The 24242-nt window shown below is 41.3% G+C and overlaps 1 protein-coding gene across 6 annotated transcripts in view; it reads right to left on the minus strand.

Annotated features, from left to right (window-relative positions):
- Positions 1–1413: 1413 nt before the first annotated feature.
- Positions 1414–24242, minus strand: part of MICU3 (mitochondrial calcium uptake family member 3) — a 262043-nt gene continuing 239214 nt past the window's right edge. For 3 of the 6 annotated variants that reach the window (XM_082243040.1, XM_082243039.1, XM_082243042.1), the window contains 4 exons: positions 22232–22340; positions 13865–14022; positions 6575–6643; positions 1537–1661 (listed from right to left, as the gene is read on the minus strand). In XM_082243040.1, coding sequence (XP_082099166.1) covers positions 6575–6643; positions 13865–14022; positions 22232–22340 — 336 coding nt within the window. In that variant the 3' untranslated portion in view covers positions 1537–1661. Of the gene's footprint in view, positions 1662–6574; positions 6644–13864; positions 14023–22231; positions 22341–24242 lie in introns of all 6 variants that reach the window. The other 3 variants (XM_082243038.1, XM_082243041.1, XM_082243037.1) reach the window with 1 other exon arrangement.

A 24242-nucleotide genomic window follows, 5' to 3' on the forward strand; every position in this document is an offset into this window, starting at 1 on the left:
ATACTGATGAAGTCACGTAATATGTGATGTAACGCGTAGGAGTGGAAGCCAGGTGACAACACTTCCTGTCTGGACCAGAAGTCAGCCATATTGGTACAACTTACATGCGATTAGGAGTCTAAATCTTTCAGTACCTGTGGGTGTTTTTTTTTAATGAGTTTTTAATTATCTAATAAACCTTACTACACTATGGAAATTGTCTTTTTTGTTTTTGAGCCACTTTATCAGTTGAAGTGATATTTATAAGGGACCCATATCTGGAACCTGGGACAGCTGGAGTGGGGAAGACCACCTTGGATGCTGGTTAATTGGAGTTCTATATAACCTGTATGAGTCAAACATTAAGGTGAGTGTGCATGCTGGCTGGTGGTGAAGCACAGTAATACATCTAAATTTAAGAATTGTGAGTGTGAACGTGAAGCCTTATTCTGTGCGGAATCGGGACTATTTATTCATCTTTGGCCTTACTTCATGAAGTATTAGGATGAACTGCTGATTTCTTCTTATTTGCCCTTATTTTTACTCATTTGCCCTTTATTTTAACTAATTTGCTCTAGTTATGTAGTAGTGGGGCAGTGGGGTGTTTATTGAAGATTGTTTTGCATTCACTTTTTAAAATGTAGTTAGTTTGATCTCACTTAATTAATCATTTGGATGGTTATTTACAACACCATTACTATTACTAGACTAGCCTATAGAATTCCAACCTCAGCACCTGATGTATAACAGTGGAGGTGTCACTACAAATGAATCAGATTCTCTAATCTGTATATAATTAGCGGCATTGGGTATGGCAGGCACTTTTTTTCTTCTATAAATATTATATCAGGTCTACATTTTATCACCTAGCAGCAGAATAGAAGCACATGTAAAGCTTTCAAATAACAGCTGTAATTATGCCAATGCCCATTGTACATAGACACCTACGTACTGGTGACTTCAGCTCTGACCAGTGATCAACTTCAGTACATGTCCAACAGCCTCCATACACCTCTATGTAAAGAGAACTGTCATGCCTTTATACACTCAGTGCAGTTAGGTGTTGTCAGGCACAAAGGTGCAGCATACAATGTCTTTCTGTTTGCAGAAGGCTGCTCCAACACCGAACTGTGCTGCACATATATGACAATTCTTTTTACCCACAGAAATAAATGGATGCTTATCATTGCTATAGGCTGAACCAGGTATCAAGCTGTGCATGTTTAAAAGTACCTATACAACAAATAGACAAAAAGACAAAACTCAATTAAATAAAGGCTTGCTGCAACTTTTCTGCTGTCTTGGAAGAATAACATAAAGGTGCATAACACGTGCTAAAATAAAATATCCGTGAATATACCTTTAACTTAATATAAATATGAAAAAATAAATAAAAACATGCCCTTTGCTGCTGCACTTCTGTGCATTTTAAAAAATCAAGCTAGTGAAAGAATCAGTGCACAAAAATGAATCAATAAATACCATTGGATAAAATGATAAGAGGTGCTACTTTGTCTGCTTGTGATCATGCCTTCCACGCAGTATAGATAAATAAATATTGTAACAGCATTTTATCTCAGCCTATCCCTTTGCCGAAGACTCTGGAATAGCTCTCGGAAGTGTTGCCTGGTGACGGATCTCACACATGTATAGTAGTCCTTCAGTCCGTGCTTTGACTTATCCTAGTAATAAAGACACATGGATTAGTACAACGCTTTTGAGACTCGCACGTGCCATATTCCACATCTCTGTGTCTTCCGACTAAAAACATGGACATTTTACTTGGGATTCCTATTTCTTCATAATGCTCTACAAGCTGAGCATACTTAGAGTAAAGCATTCTATGCAAATTTTATGACTTTAATGACCGGAGGTTAACGTAACGTAACCTAAGTGAACAGGCCAGATTTAGCAGCACCAATATGCAGCAGTTAGCTTGATAATATCTTTATTTTCCCTTCTACATAAAGCATACTTTGTTTTTAAGGATATACTGTATAAGTGTGTTATTTTCCATACTGTATAAATTCTATACATTTTTATTTTTTATTATAAGCTGTTGATTGGGCACCTTTGGGCAAGATTTACTAAAATGCGTACAATCAGAATCTGATGCAGCTGTGCTTAGTAGCCAATCAGCTTCTAACTTCAGCTTGTTCAATTAGGCTTTGACAATACATTGGAAAAAAGGTCCCCATGTTTCTCCAAATAGAAGAGATAGTGGGAAAGGGGGGATTTTTAAGTGCCAAAAAACAGGATACTACATAAATCATTAAAAACCTATATATCATCAAAACATATTGAATAGAGCATCAAACATGTATTATGACCATCCTGTGCAGACAATGTGTAAACTAATACATATGAATCAACGTGTTTCGTCTGAATTGAGGGCTTCTTCAGGATCCACGTTTTAATTTTGATAAGCTCAAATGCAGATCACCAAAAATGTGTCCTATTCGCTACGCCTTAAATTACCATAGTCAAAGCGGGGAAGTAAATGCTCCTTAAAACAAAACGAAAAATAGCCAGTGGCTGACCACCATCAATCAGATCTGATTATAGAAAAAGTACGACCAAAAACATTGGGATTAGAATGAGATGAGGATTAACATCCAAGAACAAGCCAAAAGGTGTGAGATCAATGCCAGAGATCCAAATAATTTAACCAAATGGGAACCAAAAAGGAAAAAACATCCCAGGTTCCAGTATGGCCAGAGAGGAGCAATCCAACACTGTGATAGTCCGACTGATGCCGCTATAGCATGTTTGTGAACACATACTTCCCCCCCTTGACTATGGTCTTTTAAGGTGCAGTGAATAGATCACATTTTTGGTGATCTGCATTTGAGTTTATAAAAATTGAAATGTGGATCCTGAAGAAGCCCTCGATTCGGGCGAAATGCATTGAGCTATATGTATCAGTCTACGCATTGTCTGCACGGGATGGTCATAATACCTGTTTGATGCACTATTCAATATGTTTTGATGATAAATATGTTTTTAATGATTTTTGTACTAATAAAATGTATAATGTTTTTAGAATATAGTGTATTTATGTAGTATCCTGTTTTTTGGCACTTAAAAATCCCCCCTTTCCCACTACCTCTTCTCTTTGGAGAGATGTGGGGACCTTTCTTCCAATGTATTCATTTGTATGAGGGAAGTGCCAGGCATTTTGACTACAGAGTCCCCCCTATTCAATTACTAAGCCTTAACAATAAAACCCAGAAGCTGATTGGTTTCTGTTGAGAACTGTACCAGATTTTGCACTCTTCAGGTTTAGTAAATCTCCCCCGAAATGTTTTAAAAAATGCGATTTGCCCTCAATAGTTTATATAGTTCTTTACCTTTTAATTCATTTTATTTTTCAGTGTGTATTTCACTTCACTTTATTAGCTGCAGCCTGCTGAGGCACAATGACTGAGCTGAACCAGTAGGTTGTTTTGGCTATCGTAGTGAACAGATGATTGGGAACCAATTGGAGGGGTTCCTGAACTTTAGTGAAGGACAAATGCTGTCACTGACAGCTTGGTCTTTAAACAAGGAGCCCTTCACAATCTTCTCCTACACATACTGCCTGCCGTCAAACCTTCTGCACTTCTCTCCCTCACATACTGCCCTCTATCATACCCTCTGAACTCTTCTCCATTACATACTATCTGCGGTTATATCCTCTGCTGCACTTCTGTCCTGCGCATACCACCCACTGTTATACCCTCTTCACTTCTCTTTTACACATATTGCCTACTGTCTTACCCTCTGCACTCTTCTCCTGTACATACTGCCCACTGTCATACTCTCTACACTCCTCTCCTACACATACTGCCCACTTCCATATGCTCTGCACTCTTCTCCTGCACATAATGCCCACTTTCATATGCTCTGCGCTCTTCTCATGTACAAACTGCCCACTGTGTGTGCTCTGCACTCCTCTCCCGTACATACTGCCCAATGTCATATGCGCTGCACTCTTCTCTTGTACATACTGCCAACTGTCAAATGTGCTGCACTCTTCTCCTATACATACTGCCCACTGTCATATGCGCTACACTCTTCTCCTGCACATACTGCCCATTGTCATACCTCCTACACTCCTCTCCTGCACATACTGCCCATTGTCATACCCCCTACACTCCTCTCCTGCACATACTGCCTCCTGTCCTTCCCTCTGCACTCATCCCTTGTACATACTGCCCACTGAAGAAAGAAGAAAATGCTCCTGCGCCTGAGAGGTGGTAATGTGACGGATGGAAACTGAAGGTCCACTACCACAGGCGCCACGTGGGCTGTGTTGCCACTCTCAACAGGTCAGGGGAAACCTGAATGGCACTCTAGAAAGAAAAAACAAAGAGGGTGCACCCCCCTATCGCATTACCTTTGCAAAAAAGGGGTCTTATTTAAAATGTCTGCATATTATACTCACAAATAAGGAAGACAACTCAAGCAGAGCAATAGTAGATAAGCTGGCTCTGAGGAAGAGGGGATACCCCTCGAAATGCGTCAGCTTCCTTTGGAGATATCCATTCCATGACTATCGTTGACTTGCAGGCCATGCCAGGTGGAGATCTGGGTTAATTAATACTTTAATCTGCTTGAATTGTCTTCCTTATTTGTGAGTATGATGTGCATACATTTTTAAATAAAACCCCTTTTTTGCAAAGGTAATGCGATAGGCGGGTGCACCCTCTTTTTTTTTCTTTTTAGGCATACTGCCCACTGTCATACTCTCTACACTCCTCTCCTGTACAAACTGCCCACTGTGATACGCTCTGCACTCTTCTCCTGTACAAACTGCCCACTGTCATATGCTCTAAACTCCTCTCCTGTACAAACTTCCCATCTTCATCCACTCTGCACTCTTCTCCTGTACAAACTGCCCACTGTCATACGCTCTGCACTCTTCTCCTGTACAAACTTCCCACCTTCATCCACTCTGCACTATTCTCCTGTACAAACTGCCCACCTTCATCCACTCTGCACTCTTCTCCTGTACAAACTGCCCACTGTCATACGCTCTGCACTCTTCTCCTGTACAAACTTCCCACCTTCATCCACTCTGCACTCTTCTCCTGTACAAACTGCCCACCTTCATCCACTCTGCACTCTTCTCCTGTACAAACTTCCCACTGTCATATGCTCTGCACTCTTCTCCTGTACAAACTGCCCACCGTCATATGCTCTGCACTCTTCTTCTGTACAAACTGCCCACTGTCATCCGTTCTGCACTCTTCTCCTGTACAAACTGCCCACTTTCATAAACTCTGCACTCTTCTCTTGTACAAACTGCCCACTGTCATATGCTCTGCACTCCTCTCCTGTACAAACTGCCCATAGTCATACGCTCTGCACTCTTCTCCTGTACAAACTGCCCCCTTTCATACGCTCTGCACTCTTCTCCTGTACAAACTGCCCACTGTCATACGCTCTGCACTCCTCTCCTGTACAAACTGCCCACTGTCATATTCTCTGCACTCTTCTCCTGTACAAACTGCCCACTGTCATATGCTCTGCACTCCTCTTCTGTACAAACTGCCCACTGTCATATGCTCTGCACTCTTCTCCTGTACAAACTGCCCACTGTCATATGCTCTGCACTCTTCTCCTGTACAAACTGCCCACTGTCATATGCTCTGCACTCTTCTCCTGTACAAACTGCCCACTGTCATACGCTCTGCACTCTTCTCCTGTACAAACTGCCCACTGTCATATGCTCTGCACTCCTCTCCTGTACAAACTGCCCACTGTCATGTGCTCTGCACTCTTCTCCTGTACAAACTGCCAACTGTCATCCGTTCTGCACTCTTCTCCTGTACAAACTGCCAACTGTCATATGCTCTGCACTCTTCTCCTATACAAACTGCCAAATGTCATATGCTCTGCACTCTTCTCCTGTACAAACTGCCCACTGTCATACGCTCAACACTCTTCTTCTGTACAAACTGCCCACTGTCATCCGTTCTGCACTCTTCTCCTGTACAAACTGCCCACTTTCATACGGTCAACACTCTTCTCCTGTACAAACTGCCCACTGTCATATGCTCTGCACTCCTCTCCTGTACCAACTGCCCACTGTCATGTGCTCTGCACTCTTCTCCTGTACAAACTGCCAACTGTCATCCGTTCTGCACTCTTCTCCTGTACAAACTGCCAACTGTCATACGCTCAACACTCTTCTCCTGTACAAACTGCCCACTGTCATGTGCTCTGCACTCTTCTCCTGTACAAACTGCCAACTGTCATATGCTCTGCACTCTTCTCCTGTACAAACTGCCCACTGTCATCCGTTCTGCACTCTTCTCCTGTACAAACTGCCCACTGTCATACGCTCAACACTCTTCGCCAGAACAGGACATGTCATGTCTCCTCTATAAAACTGTAAAGTAAAAAAACATAATTGTATAAATGTATATTATAAATATTTTCTGGTATCCAGCATACTCATTATATATTGTCTGACTGATTATAGGTCTATGCAGAGCCATTTCTTTACACCAGCAACAGGCTCCTTGAATTGCTCAGTATATGGTAATTCTATACGTTACAGCAACTGATAATATACTTGCAGACTGGATTAAACAGAGAGGTGACTTACTTATCTACTATTGAGCTGTTTCTTCAGACAGGCTTTGAAAGTGGTATATTTCTGCTCAGTTTTGTAACCCTGCATAGCAGAAGAGATGGGTGCAGGTGCAAAGATGGTGAAGCAGCCACAGAAGAGTGCAAAAAATACAATACAGAAATAGGTGATTGGTTAGTTTCTCAGAGAAGAAAAACATGTTACGTGTGACAGTAAACAGACCTTAGGAATAAAATAGAATGAAATAAAATAGAACAATTTTTCTTATTGGTTCAAGTGTAAACAAACATGGCCTTGTTACAGTTTTTTCCTGTTATTGGAACAACAGCATAAAGAAATCGAATGTTCTGAGGTTTAAGACAGTAAGGGTTGAATAGAACACATTTAACAGCGTGTAAGTCTGTTTTCATACAACCTGCACTAATATGTGACTCAACTTTATAAAGGATTGTGCGATAGCAAGAAAATGGCCATCATGGAATGTCAATGGGAACATTATCACTGGCATATTCATATACACACTAGATCCTTGCCAGGAAATGAAGTAGGGATTGACCGATATTGGTTTTTCGTTGCCGATACCAATACCGATATTTTGGCTATTGCATATCGGTATCGGCCGATATTTTGAACGTTTAAACTTTTGAAAAATAAAGACAATTTTTGACACAAATCTGGCGCTGAACATGTGGGGTAGGTCTTTTAGCTGTAATGTGCGGTCTTCCCCTCCCTCCCTGCCTGCCAGGAATCCCATGTGAACCTAGTTTAGTGTCATTAAAATCCTAGAATTCACTTTATTAGTGTTTTATATATTGTCCAGTGTGTGTTTTTGTAATAGAATAGTGGGAAATACCTTCATTACATCGCTGCTCCGGGCTCTGCTCGCTAATCTCCCACTCTGCGGTTTTCTCCTCTCATAGTTGTCAGAGGAGGATCTCAGCCCCTCCTCTCTGCAGTGTACACAGAAGCGCCGGGTATTAGATTAGAATAGTGAGAAATACCTTCGTTACATCTCCCGCTCTGCTGTCCTTCTCTCCTCCCCCACTGACAGATGGGGGTCACGGAAGGGCCGAGCAGCAATGTAATGAAGGTATTTCACACTATTAGATTACAAAAACACACACTGGACATAATATAAAACACTAATAAGGTGGATGCTAGGGTTTTACATACACTAATATTACATACAGTAATACCGGCAATATCGGTAACCTCTGGGGCCGATTCCAATATAACAGGGAAAGTTCATATCGGCCCTCGATATATGGGCCTTGCCAATAATCGGTCGATCCCTAAAATGAACACATGCAGTATCCTAGGACTGTGTGCAAGACTAGGGTAACTTTTCTATAACTTGGGGTGTTCTAGGGGATCTTTAAGTGTTGAGAATGGACAACATTTGTGATTACACTACAAGTGGTTAGATAAATGGCTGGGTATATTGCCATCCACATTTCTGGACAGTGCAGTCTATTTCTCAGACTTGCCCATTATTGAAATGTTAGGCAGTATAAATACATTGCAACGAGCCAACCCTAAAATATAAGCACATCCTCCCCAAGAAGTGAAGCATTTGGTATAGACCAGGGGTCGCCACACCTTTCCATACAAGAGTCACATTGTATAATTTACAAATACCTGCAGGCTGAAAAATCCCCATCAGGATTCTCCTTAAATCAGAGTTCCCATCAGAGTCCTGCCTTACATTGGGGGTCCCCATTAAACTCCCATCTTATAGCAGAGTTCTCCTTAAATTAGAGCCCCCAGCAGGGTCCCACCTTACATTAGAGTCCCCCTTAAATAAGGTACCCTATCATCAGAGGCCACCTTAAATCAGGGTCCCCACCATCAGAGTTCCCTCTTAAATCAAGGTCTACATTAACAGAGTCCCCTCATAAATCAGGGTCCCCATCATCAGAGTCCCCCCTCAAATCAGAGTTCCTATCATCTGAGTCCTAAGTTACATAGTAGTTGAGGTTGAATAAAGACAATAGTCCATCCAGTTCAGCCTGTGTAGGTGTGTATGGCCGTAATCATCTCTCATACCCCTTAATGTTCTGATCCTTGAGATGTACATCCAAGAGTCTTTTGAAAGTAGCCATACTTCCCGCAGAAACTACCTCTTGTGGTAGAGAATTCCACAATCTTGTAGCCCTAACGGTAAAGAACCCCCCACGTTGCCTGAGGTTAAAACGCTTCTCCTCTAATCGCATTGTATGCCCTCGAGTCCTCATGCAATCCTTGCGACTGAATAGCTTTTTTTCTATGCTGAGATCACCGTTGAGGTATTTTTAAATTGCAATCATGTACCCTCTCAGGTGTCCCTTCTCTAGGGAGAATAAATTAAGCGATTGTACACGCTCTTCATAATTAAGGTCCTTCAGATACGGTCAGACCAGAGTTTTATAAAGTGGTAGGATTATAGTTTTATCTCTGCATCCCTTTCTTTATGCATGCTAATATTCTGCCGGCTTTGGCAGCGGCCGCTTGACATTGCATGCTATTGCTTAGTCTATCCAAAAGGTTTCCCCCCTAAAGTGTATTGTGCTTTTATGTTTTTAGTCCCTAAGTGCAAAACCTTACACTTCTCCACATTAAACCTTATTTGCCATGTCGTTGCCCACTCTGTTATTTTGCTCAGGTCATTCTGTAGGATATCTGCTTCATGCTGTGCAGTTGTTGCCCTGCCCAATTTTGTGTCATCTGCAAAAACTGATATTGAACTACTGATCCCGACCTCAATGCTGTTTATGAATTAATTGAACAAGGTTGGTCCCAGGACTGAGCCTTGGGGGACCACATTTACCACCCCAGACCAGTTAAATTAGGGTTCCCATCAGAATCCCGCCTTACTTCCAGGGCCCCCTCAAATTAGGGTCCCCATTAGAGACCAACTAGCATCAGGGTCCCCATCAAAGTCCCTCTTTAGATCAGAGTCCCCCATACATTAGGGTCTGCTTTAGAGACCTGCCTAAATCAGACTCCCCTGGTCTAGACAATTCACAAATGATCTACTAGTTCATGCACATTTCAGTGGGTGTGATAGTGTGGTCTGCACTGAATTCAGTGATAAACCTTTAAAGACTTTGCTGTCAATGAAGTGAAGGTATACTGCAGGCTCAGCTTCCAGGACATTTAAAAAGAATGCCATTAATAACAGGCAGTGCCTGAACAAGGTCATCCAGTGTCCAGGGCAAGGATGCCAAACTGCGCCCCCCCCCTTCCCTTAGGGTTAGGGTCAAGGAGCCCCCCAATCCCTGCAATAAACCATTGCACCCAGGACAATCCCCCCTCCTACCCACCCCTTGTCCCGGCCCTGATAAAAGGTGCCTGCTGTACTTACAGACACTTAACTTTTTTGAACATTTTTTTAAATGCAAAAGACATAAAATTCCATTCACTCTTTGTGGTGCTCCAACATGGGTAACAGAGGAATCTCAACCAGACAGATACATGTCTGAGAAGAGTCAATGGGATGCACCAAATAAACCTCCTAGATTCCTAAGTATGGCCAGGCTATATAAACTAAAAGCATACTGTCTAACCAAAAAATAATTTTAGGAGTTTGCACACTCTGTTGGGTTTGCATATTGCATACTGGCTGAACACCTGAACCTCCTTCATTTGCACAATACATTTAAATGTACATCTATTTTCAAAAAAAGTATACTGCACATTCTCACAAACAATTTTTATAAGACTGGATTGCTCTGTATCTGGACAGCAGAGGGCAGCACAACATATCTAAAACTTTAAATGCAAATATCAACGAATGCTTCCAAAATGTTACTAGGATATAATTGTATCTAAAAATATTGCACAACTATCACTCTGATATCTAATGTGTAATTACCCTTTATCATTCACTCATGAAAAGGACAGCTGCTTTACATACAGATGTTCCATCATAAAGAACAACTCCACTCTAAAATGTTTTATCACTTTTACAAAAGCCATTTTGAAATTTACCATTATTAAAATACAAAACTCCTCTGGAAATGTCAAGTCATACCCATATGATTGGCTCACTAACCCTCACACTTAGTGTCATCAAATCATTTTTGTTTAAGAAGGTAACTGCAATAGAATGCTTCAGTAGCTACTACTATAAGCAGGTAAGAGTCTGCAACATAGTTTCCAGAAATCCTTGGAATGCATATAGATGGAGGACTGATTTTATTCTTGTCAACAACAGTAGTTTAAAGAGTAGTTTAAAGAGTAAATCCACTATTGTTGTAGAAAAAAACATTCCCCTCTGGATGATCAATGTACATTACAAGGTATTTTACAATCTTTGTTGCAGATTCCTACCTTTTGATATTCTGAAGAAAAAGCTGTTTGTGTCAATATACAGAGTTAATCTAATGGGAGTGGTTTTATAATAATAAATCAGCGGCTGCACCTGCAGGGCTCTAATGAGGAAATTGGAAAGGCTTGCATCCCTTTAGACGTAATTTCCCTTTGGGAGTATCTCACCAAAAATGACATTTTTGTTGCAAGGGATGCTCAAAATCGGATTTGCATCTTAGTTCAGACTTCAGGGAAAATCAGTAAGCCAATCACACAAGCAGGAAATCACATATCTGAGGGATGTACTGTACACCATCTGCATACAAAATGCCTCCAGATAGCTATATTGCATTTACAGAAAATTACAGTTCTGCAGATTGAAAAGGAAAGGTAATATTTAACAACATTCAATTACAATATGACTTGAATTGCAATTGTATATGCTATATCATTTTTTTTTTATTTGCCAATTTATTTTATCCCAAATAAGTGGAGTTATCCTTTAAATTTAAAGTGTAATTTAACAAAAGATCAGAAATAATTAAGCAAACTTGGTGATAGACCTCCCTACATGTGCCACATCCTTAAATCTAAAGACCATAGAGAATTCCTCATTGGGTGCTCCAGGAGAGATATGTCACTTCATTTGCACTGGCACTTGGTAACTTTTTTGAAAATGTACACATAAACTACTAAAGTGGACATACAGTATATATTTTCAGAATGTGTCCGTACAGGACCTGTCTGTCAGGCCTCAGTGGCCTTGGACTGCATCGGTCTGGTAGAGAATTTCCAGCATTACTGTCTATTCTACAGCTATGCACATCATATATACCAAATGTACCTTTATGCGAAATTGGCAGAGCTCCTGAGATTATGTTTTTAAATGTGACATGGAAATGCTCTCTACATCATTGTCACATGTAAGGTTGATGCCTACCACACCCCTGAAGAAGGAGCTGTGAAAGCACCGAAACGCGTCGGGGAGGATGACAGTCTTTAAATATTGTATACATTGGTGTAATTGGAGATTTGCATTCCATGTACTTTTTTCTACAATGGTTGTATTGTGGTAACATAAATAAATTGTCTTTTACTAAAACAACGTTATGAGATATTCAGTGCCTAAAAAATCCCACCCAATGGGGGATTCTCTATAGTCTATGAAGAAGAAATAGGACAGGATTTGGCTTTGATGTTTTTCATGTTTCAACAATAAGATCTACCCCACTGCTAATTCTATTGAGGTTTCAAGGCTCTTCTGGCCGTCACGGTGTTTAAGCGGTTTCCATGATTTCCATGTACCATTAAACTTATACTAGTAGGTTAACTGGCTCCATGCCAAACAGGTCCTATGGTGTGTATGAAGGTCCTATGGTGTGTATGAATGTGTTAGTGACATTTCATTGTAAGCATAATCAGAGAACAGGAGCGGAGGCAAATGAGTTCCAGCAGACTATAATAGCCCCTTAAAAAGCACAGCGATTCACCTACAGTTTTCTGCTCTGAAGTGAGCAAATACGATCTGAAAAGATATTCTCTGGCACTGTGCTAGTTTCAATTGGTTTCACCACAACTTCAATAATTTGGTTTCTTAAAATCAGTCCAGTTTAGTCTAAGGCAGTGGTCCTCAACTCCGGTCCGCAGGGCCCACTAACAGGCCAGATTTTTAAGTATTACCTTGGGGAGATGCAGACTAGAGTACTGCAATCACTGAGCAGCAAATTATATCACCAGGAATGTATTTCAGTTAGCTTGCAAACCTGGCCTGTTAGTGGGCCCTGAGGACAAGGGTTGAGGACCACTGGTCTAAGGTACCAGGATTAAGGTGTAAATACTTACCTTATTCCTCTCTCCAGCAGTGTCCCACCAGCGCTGCGACTGCTCTGTAAGCTGCGATTGGCTCCGATCACACTTCGACCTCTTAAATGTACAATATCGTAATGTCCCTGTTGTATGTGATAATGCTGAGGCTCCACCCACAGACTTTAGCATTGGGCAGAGGTAGAAAGTGCTGAAGCCGTCTGGAGCGTGGAATCACATAAGTGAAACAGCATCCTGAGTAATCCCTTGACATAACAGGAAACACCGAACTTAAAAAAAAAAAAAAGTTCCCTCCCCCCTACTTCTACCTATCCTGCCTAACCTTTATAAGAAGATGGTCTGGTCATGTGATCCAGCAACTCCAGATCTCCTGTGCCAGAGAGCAGCTGCTGCAGGAGAGAGGAGGGAGCGCCAACAATGGTTGGGCCATGGGAGCTTATGAGTGACATCGTGGCTCCCAGAATTCATAGCCGTTGTTAAGTGCTCCCTTAAACAGGGTTGCCAAAGCTGCTGAATCACAAAACAGAACCGAAACAGTTAAGAAAAATGAAAATAAGTAAGCAGACCACTGTAAGGGTAGAATGTTTCTTTTGAATTCCTTTAATTTTCTGCAACACACACTAATGCCATCAAAAATAAAGGGAAGTATACTCAGGACAGTGTAAACTGATGCTAACGTTGATTTTGGTTGCCCTTAAAAATTTTGGTTAAAGCGGAGCTCCACCGAAAAGGGGAAGCTCGGCTTATTTGCCTCCACTCCCCCTCCGCTACCACATTTGACACCTTTCAGGGTACCTGATTTTGACATGAACCCGCTCCCACGTCTGGCTGAATTTGCTGTGGTGAAGTCATCTGGAAGTTCGGCCCCCCTCCTCCTTTGCTTCACTGCCGGTTTCCCTTAGCAAAGATGGCGATTGCAGCACCCGAGAGCCGATTGAAAAATTAGCTTGGGTGAAGACACAGCAGCATTCATGGACAGGTAAATGTCCTAATATTAAAAGTCAGCAGCTACAGTATTTGTAGCTGCTGACTTTACATTTTTTCTGAAGGAGCCTGGAACTCCGCTTTAAGTTAATGCAACATATTTGCAACTTTTCTCCACTGTACATCCCCAATTGAGACAAATCTGCAGTACTATGCAGCAGTAGTGACTACCGAGAAAGACTTAAATGTTACAAGGAAGATCCTTACCCTGAACCCTCGGTGCAGACGGTCTTTCATAATGCCAATAAATTCTTTATAGCTTAATTGATCATCTCTGTCAACATCAAAGATCTTAAACACAGTGTTCACCAAGTGCGGAGACAGCTTCAGGCCTGTAGCTACATATACGGCACGCTTGAACTCATCTGTGGAGAAAGCACACATCAAAAGAGTAAAGGCAATGCTTATAGGAGGAAAAGCTCCCATCTTGTTTTTTCATTGAGCGTTCTTAAATCCTAATTGGTCATGGAGGAGAAATATGACACACGACACAAACAACGGCATTCTGAGGGTAGAGGTAGATATGTTTACTATATAAGCATACCATACAGCTCTTCTCTCTTTTAGCTTAGAAGGAACGGGTGTTAGATTGAGAACTACACTATAACCCTTTCACACTACAGCTGTTTCCTGCAAAGTGCAGAATCCCTATGTCCTCCACTGCCTAAAGCTAAACTCCAAACAGACAAAAAATAAAAAAAAGACACAAATCAAATTTCAGCAGCATTGTATTTATTATTACATCATTAAATATAGTTTTAACCACTTCAGCCTCAGCGACGTACAAGTACGTAGTCTGGTTAAAGGGGTCATACTGGGCTTTAATGTAAAAGTGATCCTAGTGGCTAATTAGCCACTGGATCGCTCTTACAGGTGGGAGGAAATGGGTTCCCCCCTTCATGCTGCCTTCCCAGGATCTTCTATCCCACGGGAAGCGGCAAGTATTTTGTCATTTCTGGTTCCGGTCTAATGTAAAAAAGCTGTTTCCGGCCTGTGAAAGCATCAGATCAAACCAATCTTGGTTTGATCTGAAGCTTTTAAGGGCAGAGGAGAGATCCGGGGTCTAATAGACCCCGGATCTCTCAGTATAGAGTCACAAGGGGTACTGTTCCTCCCTGGTGATCGCAATAAATTTGAATAAAAAAAAAGTAAAGATAATAAAAAAAAACTTCAGACGCCTTCATCCCTGCCATGCTCACATGCAAAGACGATTGCAAATGTCGGTCGCACACGTAAACAGCACTCACACCACACATATGAGGTATTACCGCGAACGCCACAACCAGAGCATAAATTATAGCACCAGACCTACTGTGTAAATCTAAAGCGTTAACCTGCAAGGGCTTTCAAAGCGCTGCATATGGATAATTTATTGTACCGTAATTTGTTGCCGTTCCACAAGTGTGTGCAATTTTACAGCGTGACCTGTTTGGTATTTTTTTAATCTGCGTAATGTCATCTTTTATATTTGACCAAAAATTGGGCATTATATTGTGTTTTTTTGCACTAAAATTTATTTAACCTCCCTGGCGGTATGATTCTTTTGGATTTTAGGTGCTGAAAGCGGTACCATTATTTTAGGTGCTGAAAGCATGTAATTCTTGTGAATGAGCAGCCCAAACCAACTGTATACATTTATTATACATATTATATATATATATATATATATATATATATATATATGTATGTATACATATATTATGTATACATATATTATATATATATATATATATATATATACGTATATATATATATATATATATATATATATATATATAATGTATACAGTTGGTTTGGGCTGCTCATTCACAAGAATTACGTGTGTATATATATATATATAATATGTGTGTGTGTGTATATATATATATATATATATATATATATATATATATGTATATATATACACTGTATATATATGTATATATATATATATATACTGTATATATATGTATATATATATATATACATATATTTACATAAAAAGTACAGTAAAACTGCAGGAAAGGGCACTGGGGGGTAATGTAATGTGATTTTATTTTATTTTGAACGATATCAGTGTGTTTGGTGCATTTTACATTCGAATTTGCCGCCGGTTCCACCCCCCGGCGGACGTCACGTCGCCGGAGACGGAAGCCGGGGCTCGCAGACGATCGGGAGAGAGCTCCGCCGCCGCATACCGCCCGCAGACATCGCTGGATCCCGGAGAAAAGGTAAGTAAAACCTCCTCCAGCATCCAGCGATCTTCTTAGCGCTACCCCGAGTGTGACTCGGGGTTACCGCTTTTGGCACTAAAATCTTACCCCGAGTCACACTCGGGAATACCGCTAGGAAGGTTAAGTGTATTTTTTCCAATTTGACATGGTATTAGCTTAATGCAATCCCTAGTACAGAAAACATTGAATAGGAAAGGGAGAAATAGCACAGAGTGCCCATCAGTTGTTCTGTAGTTCGTATTTACGAATATGGAAATACTGATAGCAGGAGAGAGCAGAGTGACAGAAAGATGAGCGCATCAATATGGTGACTTCTTTTTTCACTGCATAGTCAAAGGCTAGGGAAAGGAAAGAACTCGTAAAATCAGGTCTCCTGCCCTGCCCAGGCACAGATTTGTAATTCTTAAATCTGGAAGGACAGAAGTACAAATTATATTAGTAAGTAAGGTAACCCCTGTATATTTATCACACTGTGTGTTTAGTTGTTTGCCTGGAGTTCAGCTTAAAAAAAACCCGAAAAGGACCTGAAGACTGCTATTGCTAGGAGAATAAGTTGAAGAGAAATGCGTTAGGTGGAGCCGAACACATGATGTCATCATGCACGTCGCCACGAGATCTGGCAGTGTATATCGCTGTTATTTTTATACATTTTATAAGTAATATTGCTTTATTAAACAGAAGCAGTTTTAAATATTACTGCACTATAGTGGTTCCTTCTTTGCTTTTAACCCCTCCTTTTGCTCAGCCCATCCATTCATGATTCAGGAGCTGGATTCCCAAAGCCAGAGTGTGTGGTGCTGCAGGGCACCAAGAAGCCTTATGATCTTAGTTATGGTAAGGAGCCTACCCAACTGATTTGGTGGAGAGGTCCTGTGGCACCTTTCCTTCCTGTTGCACTACATTTATATCTGTCTCACCCAGAAGTTAGCTATCTTTGGGGACTTTTTTCCTGATATTGGACTACTTTTATGAATAATTTTTATTTATTTATTGCACTTTATATTTATGTATTATCAATTTAATTATTCCTCTGTTGTTTTATTAAATAGCACTTTATGAATTTAATTTTATTTTTGTGAATTATTGATCATTGTTTGTATATTTCACACTGTTTTTATTATGAATTGCTCTATATCAATTTTTAATGGTTGAAGCTGTGAGTTTTAATGGTGTAGCACACCTGTTTTTGTAATTGTGGTTATTCATTTTTTATATGTATTGCCGATGGATTTATATCACTTTTTAAATTATTTATAAAGATTTATGAAATTTTAAGGGGAAAGTGAACCCATGGTTGGATTGTATTTGCACGTCTTGTATCTGGACTGTGATTTAGGTGCAGCCGTTCTTATCTGTCACTTAGTGAAAATTTTTTGGTTAATTTTTACCATATCTATATATACAGTCAGGTCCATAAATATTGGGACATTGACATAATTCTAATCTTTTTGGCTCTATACACCACCACAATGGATTTGAAATGAAACCTCCAAATCAGGTGAACGGTGTAGGAATTACAACAGTTTGTATATGTGCCTCCCACTTTTTAAGGGACCAAAAGTAATGGGACAGATTAACAATCATAAATCAAACTTTCACTTTTTAATACTTGGTTGCAAATCCTTTGCAGTCAATTACAGCCTGAAGTCTGGAACGCATAGACATCACCAGACACTGGGTTTCATCCCTGGTGATGCTCTGCCAGGCCTCTACTGCAACTGTCTTCAGCTCCGGCTTGTTCTTGGGGCATTTTCCCTTCAGTTTTGTCTTCAGCAAGTGAAATGCATGCTCAATCGGATTCAGGTCAGGTGATTTTCATTGCATAACATTCCACTTCTTTCCCTTAAAAAACTCTTTGGTTGCTTTCGCAGTATGCTTCGGGTCATTGTCCATCTTCATTGTGAAGCGCTGTCCAATGAGTTCTGAAGCATTTGGCTGAATATGAGCAGATAATATTGCCCGAAACAATTCAGAATTCATCCTGCTGCTTTTGTCAGCAGTCACATCATCAATAAATACAAGAGAACCAGTTCCATTGGCAGCCATACATGCCCATGCCATGACACTACCACCACCATGCTTCACTGATGAGGTGGTATGCTTTGGATCATGAGCAGTTCCTTTCCTTCTCCATACTCTTCTCTTCCCATCACTCTGGTACAAGTTGATCTTGGTCTCATCTGTCCATAGGATGTTGTTCCAGAGCTGTGCAGGCTTTTTAAGATGTTGCTAGGCAAACTCTAATCCGGCCTTCCTGTTTTTGAGGCCCACCAATGGTTTACATCTTGTGGTGAACCCTCTGTATTCACTCTGGTGAAGTCCTCTCTTGATTGTTGACTTTGACACACATACACCTACCTCCTGGAGAGTGTTCTTGATCTGGCCAATTGTTGTGAAGGGTGTTTTCTTCACCAGGGAAAGAATTCTTCGGTCATCCACCACAGTTGTTTTCCATGGTCTTCCGGGTCTTTTGGTGTTGCTGAGCTCACCGGTGCGTTCTTTCTTTTTAAGGATGTTCCAAACAGTTGATTTGGCCACACCTAATGTTTTGGATATCTCTCTGATGGGTTTGTTTTGTTTATTCAGCCTAATGATGGCTTGCTTCACTGATAGTGACAGCTCTTTGGAGCTGACAGCAACAAATTCCAAATGCAAATAGCACACTTGAAATGAACTCTGGACCTTTTATCTGCTCCTTGTAAATGGGATAATGAGGGAATAACACACACCTGGCCATGGAACAGCTGAGCAGCCAATTGTCCTATTACTTTTGGTCCCTTAAAAAGTAGGAGGCACATATACAAACTGTTGTAATTCCTACACCTTTCACCTGATTTGGATGTAAATAACCTCAAATTAAAGCTGAAAGTCTGCAGTTAAAGCACATCTTGTTTGTTTCATTTCAAATCCATTGTGGTGGTGTATAGAGCCAAACACATTAGAATTGTGTCGATGTCCCAATATTTATGGACCTGACTGTATACTGAAGATATGGTATACTCTAGTTACCCCTGAGGAAAGATTTAGCAACGATGCAGATACATTTAAGCACTATGGAGAATGCATGTTAGCATTCCAACAATGGACAATGGGGTATCTTGTAACTGAAGTTACTGTGTATACATTTAAGCAAGCCAGCCGAAAATGTCATCTATGTTTTAACCAGGCTAGTGGTATCCCCGAGCGTGACTCGGGGTAGGAATTTCCTGCTACTATCGGTATCCCCGAGTCACGCTCGGGGTGAATGTGCAGAGCTGTGCAGACAGCGCAACAGAGTGTCTTACCTTATCCTGGTGATCCAGCGATGAGCTCTCATTGCTGTGACCGCCAGCCGAGATCCCCGCCGCTCGTCTATCGGTAGGAGGACTTCCTGGTTCCGTTCCCTGCAGCAGCAATGCTGCATGGGAGCGGAACTGGGAGTAAAATTCAAAGTAACACAAAACACTAACATATAAAAAGGAGGTGATACAGTGTAATCTGAGAGGATTACACTGTATTACTTTGGTAAAAGTCACAGTGCCCTCTCAGTGCCCCTTGCCATTGTCACTTTGTGTGAAATAAAATAATTTGAAAATGGCATCAAAAAAGCGCTGTCCCGCATATGCGCTTTTGGATGAGATGAGCGACTGCGACAGCGACACAGAGCTGCTCGCAGAACAGAGCGACAGTGAGTCGTGCGGAGATCTGTCATCTGACTCTGACACCGACACTGATCGAGAAAGTGACGCCGATGATCCCGCACCTGACCTAAGTGATGTGCGCACTTGGTGCCCTTTAGACAGCGATGCGGACCAGGCAGCGCCCCCGAGATTCCGTTTCACTGGATCTCCTGGGATGAAGGTTGATGTGGAGAGTGACAACCCCCTGGCGTACCTCAAGTTATTTCTAACGGAGGAGGTAATTTTAAAAATAGTCGCTGAAACCAACCGCTACCATGAGCAGCAGTCCGCTACGCTGCGCGCCAGATTTTCCCGATCCAGAAAATGGGAACCGGTCAGTAGAGAGGACATCTGGAAGTTTCTAGGACTCATCATCCTTCAGGGGGTGGTGGGGAAACCGCTCCAGAAATGGTATTGGACCACGAATAAGATGCTGGCCACTCCATTTTTTGGCACAGTGATGTCCGAGTACCGTTTTTCTCTGATCATGAAAAATTTGCATTTTGCCAACAACGAGGAGTTTGATGAGGCCACGCATCCTGCGCCCAAACTCAAAAAAATCTGGGAGGTGTGCCAAATGATTTTCACCAACTTCCAGCAGACCTATGTGCCAGACAGGGATGTTAGTGTGGACGAAAGTCTCATGGCCTACAAGGGACGCCAGAGCTGGATCCAATATATTGCATCCAAAAGAGCACGGTTCGGGATCAAATTTTACATGCTCTGTGAGTCGTCCACAGGATATATATGGAATGCTGTAATTTACATCGGGAAAGGTAAAAAGTTCAATCCCAAGTACAGCGGCTATGTGATGGCCACATCCTCTGTCCTTTCACTGCTGGACCCCCTTTTGAACCAGGGATATTGAGTGACAACAGATAACTTTTATACCTCTCCGGAACTTTATGAAGTTTTGCTCCTAAACAAAACTGATGGGTATGGTACTGTTAGGCCAAACCGGCGGGACATGCCATCAATGTTTATCAGGAAAAAGCTAAAAAAAGGAGAGATGGTTGCCTTTCAAAAGGGTAAAATGATGGCAATGCGGTGGCGAGACAAAAAGGACGTGTGTCTCATGAGCACCGTGCACAGCACCTCCACTGCCATGGTCCGCACAAAACACGGAACAGATATGCTGAAGCCGCACGTCGTGATCGACTACAATCACACGATGGGAGGTGTCGATCGAGCCGATCAGGCAATGACCTTTTACCCGGCGATGCGGAAGCAACAAAAAAAATACTACAAAAAGATTTTTAGGCATCTCCTTGAATAGTGCCTTTGGAACGCCTATATTCTTTACAAAGCCAACACTGCCATACCCCTTGTTCATTCGGACTTTATCTGGAAGGTGGCTGAGCAGATTTTCGTCAACCACCCGACACCATCATCAGTATCTGCTAACAGACCCGGACGACGTGCTGTTGACGTTGGCAATCCAGAGCGTCTGACAGGCCGTCATTTTGTGGACTTTGTACCGCCCACCCCAAAAAAGTTGGCGCCTACCAGGATGTGTATGGTCTGCTGTTCTAAGAAGGATGGCAATGGAAGAAAAGTCCGAAAGGAAACAAGGTACTATTGTCCAGATTGCAACGTCGGACTTTGTCTAGTGCCATGCTTCAAACTGTTTCACACTCAGGATGTGTATTGAATATCTTTGACAAATTTAATTATTTTTCATTGCATTATTGAATAAAATTCTATTATTGATTGGATTATAATTCATGTGTTTGTGTTTCAAATTCATTACATCTGGGATGTCTACAAGAGTCTTGTTTTGGTAAGTTTTAAGTCAGTAATTACTAAGAATTGTAGGCCTTTAATACATAACGCCAAATTTCCATGGAAAGAATTGTACCGCTTTTGGTACAGAATTCCTGACAGAATCATACCGCTGGGGAGGTTAATATGTGATGTAAATAAAGTGGATACTACAGGTTTTTTTTTTTTAGATAAATTGTGTTTGGATTGCATATTGCCTTGAAAGTCCCTGGGAAATTTGTATGTCTATGTTGCGCTCATTTAAAGGTTACCTTTGGGACAAGTTCTATTTTTATATTTGAAAGGAAAACTTAGTTCTTCATATGTTTAAAATATCTTACTTTCCATTTTTTGACAACTTTCATATTACTTATTGACCTGTTACCCTTTTTTGCAACTTTGCATGGTTTTGTTTGACAGACAAGTTATCTTTCACATCACGTGTCATGTAACACTCATATTTAGGGTGTAACACAATGCTGTTATTCAGTCCCTAACCCCAAACCACCCCCTCCAAACTTACCTGAATTTCAGAGTTCTTCTCCTTGAAGGCATTGGTTTCAATTTTTGAATTTGGCACAGCTGTGTGTGGCACTGACTGCACAGTCATGTCATCCATTCACAGAGATATGTGAATGCAGAGACTACAAGTCCCATCTGTCACTGTGGTAGAGGCAAAGTTTTCTTAATTAAGCACAAGGGTGGTGATCTAAGATTGCTATGTCCATTGATATGCCCTCCAGCTCCATAACTAAAGGAAGCTAGATTAATAATCTGCAGGAACATGTGCAACCGCGGTCCACTGATCATGATTGCAATGCTTTATTCAATATGGGTGTATTTATTGATTTTTTTGTAAATGGGTGGAACACGTCTAGAAACAGAAGAAGCATACAGTTTGATTGTTTTTTTTTATTTTTAGTGACATCATAGTCGCTCACCTTGGCCAATTGATCGATTTGCAAAGTTGTACATTTGCATTGCAATGGCAAAATCTTCTAGATTGTTGAGAAACTGGAAGAAGGATCTAAAGTCATCAAACGAGATTCCCTGAGAAGCAGAGCAGAAAGCCAAGATTAGTTCCTAATGATTTTATCTAGATAAGTAGATGAAAGTATCAGCAGGCGATGAATAAAAGTCATTTAGAAGGTTGTAATATGCAACCTGATATTTCCTGTACCAAACTGAACTTTCAGATCTCTCTGCACTGCAGCCAGCAGAAATAGCATAATGCAATGCTTCCAGGCTCCAGTAATCTAGCACTGCTGGCTGCATCAGCTCGCTGAATTGCAGGTATGGATATTTTTGCTTAGTTACATCGGTCCAGCTTGGACTAATGTAAGTATGTATGTTCCATACCTTGCTGATCCCCGTGAAACCTGAACATCACTGTAGTAGGCACCACAGTGGTTGCTCATTTGTCAGTCTATATAAAAAAAAGGAAAACACTTTACTAAATAAAAGCCTTATATGTCTTAAAAAAAAAAAAAGATATATATATATATATATATATATATATATATATATATATATATACAGTGGGTACGGAAAGTATTCAGACCCCCTTAAATTTTTCACTCTTTGTTATATTGCAGCCATTTGCTAAAATCATTTAAGTTCATTCTTCTTCCTCATGAATGTACACATAGCACCCCATACTGACAGAAAAACACAGAATTGTTGACATTGTTGCAGATTTATTAAAAAAGAAAAACTGAAATATCACATGGTCCTAAGTATTCAGACCCTTTGCTGTGACACTCATATATTTAACTCAGGTGCTTTCCATTTCTTCTGATCATCCTTGAGATGGTTCTACACCTTCATTTGAGTCCAGCTGTGTTTGATTATACTGATTGGACTTGATTAGGAAAGCCACACACCTGTCTATATAAGACCTTCCAGATCACAATGCATGTCAGAGCAAATGAGAATCATGAGGTCAAAGGAACTGCCTGAAGAGCTCAGAGACAGAATTGTGGCAAGGCACAGATCTGGCCAAGGTTACAAAAAGATTTCTGCTGCACTTAAGGTTCCTAAGAGCACAGTGGCCTCCATAATCCTCAAATGGAAGACGTTTGGGACGACCAGAACCCTTCCTAGAGCTGGCCGTCCGGCCAAACTGAGCTATCGGGGGAGAAGAGCCTTGGTGAGAGAGGTAAAGAAGAACCCAAAGATCACTGTGGCTGAGCTCCAGAGATGCAGTCAGGAGATGGGAGAAAGTTGTAGAAAGTCAACCATCACTGCAGCCCTCCACCAGTCGGGGCTTTATGGCAGAGTGGCCCGACGGAAGCCTCTCCTCAGTGTAAGACACATGAAAGCCCGCATGGAGTTTGCTAAAAAACACCTGAAGGACTCCAAGATGGTGAGAAATAAGATTCTCTGGTCTGATGAGACCAAAATAGAACTTTTTGGCCTTAATTCTAAGCGGTATGTGTGGAAAAAACCAGGCACTGCTCATCACCTGTCCAATACAGTCCCAACAGTGAAGCATGGTGGTGGCAGCATCATGCTGTGGGGGTGTTTTTCAGCTGCAGGGACAGGACGACTGGTTGCAATCGAGGGAAAGATGAATGCGGCCAAGTACAGGGATATCCTGGACAAAAACCTTCTCCAGAGTGCTCTGGACCTCAGACTGGGCCGAAGGTTTACCTTCCAACAAGACAATGACCCTAAGCACACAGCTAAAATAACGAAGGAGTGGCTTCACAACAACTCCGTGACTGTTCTTGAATGGCCCAGCCAGAGTCCTGACTTAAACCCAATTGAGCATCTCTGGAGAGACCTAAAAATGGCGGTCCACCAACGTTTACCATCCAACCTGACAGAACTGGAGAGGATCTGCAAGGAGGAATGGCAGAGGATCCCAAAATCCAGGTGTGAAAGACTTGTTGCATCTTTCCCAAAAAGACTCCTGGCTGTATTAGATCAAAAGGGGGCTTCTACTAAATA

This window comes from Pelophylax lessonae (assembly GCF_965119305.1).
Source record: "Pelophylax lessonae genome assembly, chromosome: 1".
Lineage (NCBI taxonomy): Eukaryota > Metazoa > Chordata > Amphibia > Anura > Ranidae > Pelophylax > Pelophylax lessonae.